Raw genomic sequence first — 4,633 nt, 5'->3', positions numbered from 1 at the left:
TTTAAAATTATATCAAAGTAAATATTTTTATGTATAAAATAAAATTTTAAAATTACATATATAATGTTGGGTTGGTTTAATCTCGGGTTGGTTTTTTTTAGTTAAAACCAAGCTAACCCAAATATAGTCGGTTTTTTTTTCCAATACCAAACCAAGTCAAACCAAACCACTAGTCGGGTTTTTTTTTTATTTGACTCGATTTGCGGTTTGATTCGTTTTTGTACACCCCTACTCTCCACATAAGCCAAGACAGAGACAAATGCAAGATTTAAAATTTATAAATACTATTGCATTACTCTTATATTAAATTTTATAATAATAATCGGATTTACAATTATATTACACATAAAAGGAGGTGAGAAGTGAGAACTTGAGAGTAAAAGAACAATTTTGGAGAAAAAAGAAAAAAGTTCTTTTTTGGGGGGGTCAAAATATTAAAAGAATACAAATTTTGAGCTTAACTCGAAAAATTAGTTCAAAAAAGGAGGATTATCCAAACCTTACAAGAAGATTATTCAATTTATTAACCATCGATTCTAAAAAATTTCATTCTTCAACTTAAAGCTAAAGTACAATTGCCAATGCAAAGCACGTTGAATTAGGTATGTAACTCAATCAATTAAGTCAATTTTTCAAATAATTTTAACTTTTTCAATCAATACGGCCAAAACAATGGGTACCCTATTTAATTTGGCCAATTATTAACTTTGAAAAGTTTCAAGAGAGTACTTCTAAGAGCTTTAAAAAGTGGAAACTAAAAGCAAGAGAAATGAGAAGTCTTCAAGTTAAAAATAAACAATATTGAACACATGCAATGGATCAACTTTTTGTATTGTTACATTTCTTGTATAAATATTTATTTGTCGTTAACAGCTTGCGGCTCATCAAATGGAGACGAAGACTTCTTTGTGTGTTAACAATTTTTTTTTTTATGTATTTCTTTCTTCTTGTTTTCTTCTGACTTTACGAAGATCCTTTTATATAGGCGTGAGTTAAGATTTGGATGTCTCTAAATAATTCTAGCAGACTTTGGCTTGCAGAACATGAGTTTGACTAATTGGATTCATCTTGTCAACTTAACAGAGTACTAACTCAAATATAATTGAACTTTATTTAAGGTATATAATTTTAATTTAAATATTAATCTATCTTTATTAACCAAAAATTTAATTTGGTCAACCTATCATGAATTTATCAAATAAAATTTCAATGTCTCCATTAAAAACTCGAAAAATCTTCAGAAAGCATTTTCAGAGATTAAAAGAAGTGCAAAAGCATGAGAAGAGAAACTCTTCCAAGTTAAAATGAAACAAATATAATTTGGAACTCCTTTTTTCTAAGTTAGGTAGTACATTTTTGTTCAAAAGTAGTAAGTTGTAAAAGTTTGTTAAGCTAATTATAATGGTTACAAGCTTCTTGATAGATAGAGTTCATTGAACATTAAAAAATCTTGCAAATAAAACCACAACCAAAATACATACATGAATTATAATAAAAGAGAAATTTAATGACAATGAAAAAAATTTAAGCGGTAAAAATATTTAGCTATAATTGAATTAATGCAATTATATTTAGAGTTGCTAAAATATTTAGCAGAATTTATATCGAATATGTTGGTTATAAATATTAATATTTGTTATTGCTCCTAAATATAATATAATAATTATATTATTGCCGAAAAATTCTTTATTTATTGCGGCAGTGTTATATTAGTCAAAAGAGAAAATATTAACCATCAAAGTTATACTCCTTTTCTGAAGTGGACATCTAAAGTTTGCGGGGGTCCTATTATTTCATCTAAATTTTTTAATTTCAACTTAATTTCCACATAATATGTTTAAAATCATTAGATTAAAAGACATTTTGATACATTTAACATATATTTAATTAAAGATTACAAAATTCAAAAGTCTAGAAAAAAGAATAATTGAATCTATTATGAGTCTCAAAATTGAAAAAAAAAAACTTTGCTTTTTATAATAAACCTTAGGGTGAGACCTTGACCAACAACTAGTTCTAGTCAACTAGGCGCTAGCCATGCAAGCAAAGACAAGGTTTGTATACTTGGTTACGTACTTTTTGGTACCTAATTTTTTCAGGACCATTAATAATAGAAAAAAATATGATTAATTAAATATAATAAGATCCTTATTACAGTAAAGTTTATCTACCATTTTATTTGTAATGGATTCAACTTATTTGACAAAAAATCTAAAAAAATTATTTTGAAATGTTACAAAGTATTCTTATACTTGTTACATTTAATATTCAGTTAATTTACATTACATAAATTATGAAGTATATAGTAAATTAATTGTGAACTACACTCTTTGGATATGGGATAACTGTAGAAACAGAATATAATAAAGAAAAAGAAAAAGAAACTTAGGTTCATGATTGGTGTACGCCCACAATTATAAACTTTATTGTAAAAAAGAAGAAGGGGGGGTGGGGGTGGAGGACATGCCATGGAAAACCTACCTTGTTAAGTAAACTTTTCAAACAAACAAATAGCTGCTAGGGTTTTGGAGGTATCCTTTCAACTCATATTCTAGAAGTTGAGAAAAGACAATTGTATACAAACAAAAAAATTGCAATAACGTAGTAATATTAATTTGTTATTTTTAAAATTTATTTGTTTGTTTGCTTCCTATTTGTTGATTATAATATCTTAAGATCAAATCTAGATAATATCCTCCCCTCTAAGTAGACAAACCTAAATAGCATTATTATTGAGCTAAGTGACTGAATTAAGAATAATTATCTTTTCATGAAGCCGAAAGTTTGAGACTACTTGATCTATGATGTTTGATTAATCTGAACTCACATTGAAAAGTGAACAAATAAACATTTCCTATCAAAATTCAAAATATATGATTAAGAGTGAACAAGCATTTAACACGCATTACCAGACTAGCCATAACATCAGTGCAAAAGACATGTCCTAAATAATTTAATTCCAGTATCAAGTATCAACTATCAATAATTTGAAATTAAGTTAGAAGTGACTTTTTAGAGATCTCATATGGTTTGAGGTATTAATTAAAGAAGAAAATTGTTGAATGGGGAGCAGAAAAAAAGAAAAGAGGTGTTTAATTGGGACATACGTGACCAAATTAAAATTGATTTCCCTGAGGAAAAAATAATTAATCACACAATTAATTTGGGAGTGATAGTGACCTAAAGTTGTATAGTGTAAAAATCACCAACACCACTAATAATTGAGTCAATAAAATATTCGATTTTTGTTCCAAAATATCAAATGGACCCTTAACTCCTCACTTTAACATATTAACGTTAAAATGGTCCACTATATATACCCCTTCATATACTTTTTGCCTTGCCAATTCAATTAGCAACAACAACACCAACACACACACACACAAATGGATCAAAATTTGGTAGTGGTAGGAAAGAAGTTTTGGAAAATTGTTCGAGTGGCATTATGCATGTTAAGAAAAGGTATATCAAAGCAGAAAATAATGCTCGATATCAAATTAATGATGAAGCGTAGTAAGATTGGTAGTTACAAAGTCGTGGTCCAAAATCTCATGTTTCACTTCCACCACCACAACCAAAACAAAAACCTTCGGTCCGATCACGTCGAGAGTGGTAATTTACCATTTTGCCCTCCACATGAGGATGAGTATTATGAGTTTAGCTGCACTAGCAGCCCAAATTTGGACATGAAAAAACACACTACTAGTCATGAAGAGGATGTTGTGGTGATGAATGCGGCGGTAATGAGAGCCGCATTGGAGATGATTAAGGGTGAAACAACGTCACCTGATAATTATTTTCGTGGGTTTGGGAGACAGTTGAGGGTTACTGACTCGCCTTTTCCGGTGAGAGATGAGGTGGAAGAAATGGATAATCACGTAGATGAGAAAGCTGATGAGTTTATCTCAAAGTTCTATAGAAATTTGAGACGACAATCCTCATTTTCTGCTTCATAATGTTGCAAACAATATATTTATAAAATATGCATGTTTTCTTGATTTGTTAAATCAATCCTATTATAGTTTTTTTGCTTTTGTTGGAGCTGTACATGAATATTAGTACTCTATGTACGTGCTCAAAGACCACTACTAAAATAAAAGCAGAATTTGGCGATGAATAAATTTCGTAGCTAGACAGCAAAAATCTGTACCTATGTGCATGTCTTGTCTATGACTCTATTCAATGTGTACAAAATAGAGTGTTGTTTGTTTAAATAAAAAAATGAGAATTTTCTGTATAGCTTTTCCTGTTTGTTGTAGAACTGTTGTAAAGTTAAGAAGTTTTTTCTAACTTTTTTTCACCCAAACGTTAGTGCCCTATCGCTATTTAATTGGAGTTATTTTATTTTATTTTTTACTATAACACAGTTTGATATTCTCCAACAAATTGAAAAAAGTCTATATATTATGCAATATATCCTTTTACATTTCAATTTAAAGACATGATTAGTGGCAATAAATTTTGTAAATATTGCTACAAAAGCATTTGCCTGCAATTGTTTAAATGTTATTAGATTCAATGTCACCTTAATCTTCAGCAACATTTATATAGAGTGTTGGTAAATTAAACCTATGTTATTGCCATTGAAGTTGTCTTTAGAAATATATGAATTCCATTTAATTCATATATTTAA

General features: G+C 28.8%; 1 protein-coding gene across 1 annotated transcript in view; it reads left to right on the top strand.

Moving 5' to 3' along the window:
• Positions 1-4,226, top strand: part of LOC102597903 (uncharacterized) — an 8,365-nt gene extending 4,139 nt beyond the window's left edge. Inside the window, exon 2 of the mRNA XM_006359412.2 lies at positions 3,402-4,226. Coding sequence (XP_006359474.1) covers positions 3,402-3,956 — 555 coding nt within the window. The 3' untranslated portion in view covers positions 3,957-4,226. The remainder of the gene's footprint in view (positions 1-3,401) is intronic.
• The last annotated feature ends 407 nt before the right edge of the window (positions 4,227-4,633 follow it).

The sequence above is a fragment of the Solanum tuberosum genome, unplaced genomic scaffold, assembly GCF_000226075.1.
Source record: "Solanum tuberosum cultivar DM 1-3 516 R44 unplaced genomic scaffold, SolTub_3.0 scf00297, whole genome shotgun sequence".
NCBI lineage: Eukaryota > Viridiplantae > Streptophyta > Magnoliopsida > Solanales > Solanaceae > Solanum > Solanum tuberosum.
This window is presented reverse-complemented; position numbering and strand designations above follow the sequence as displayed.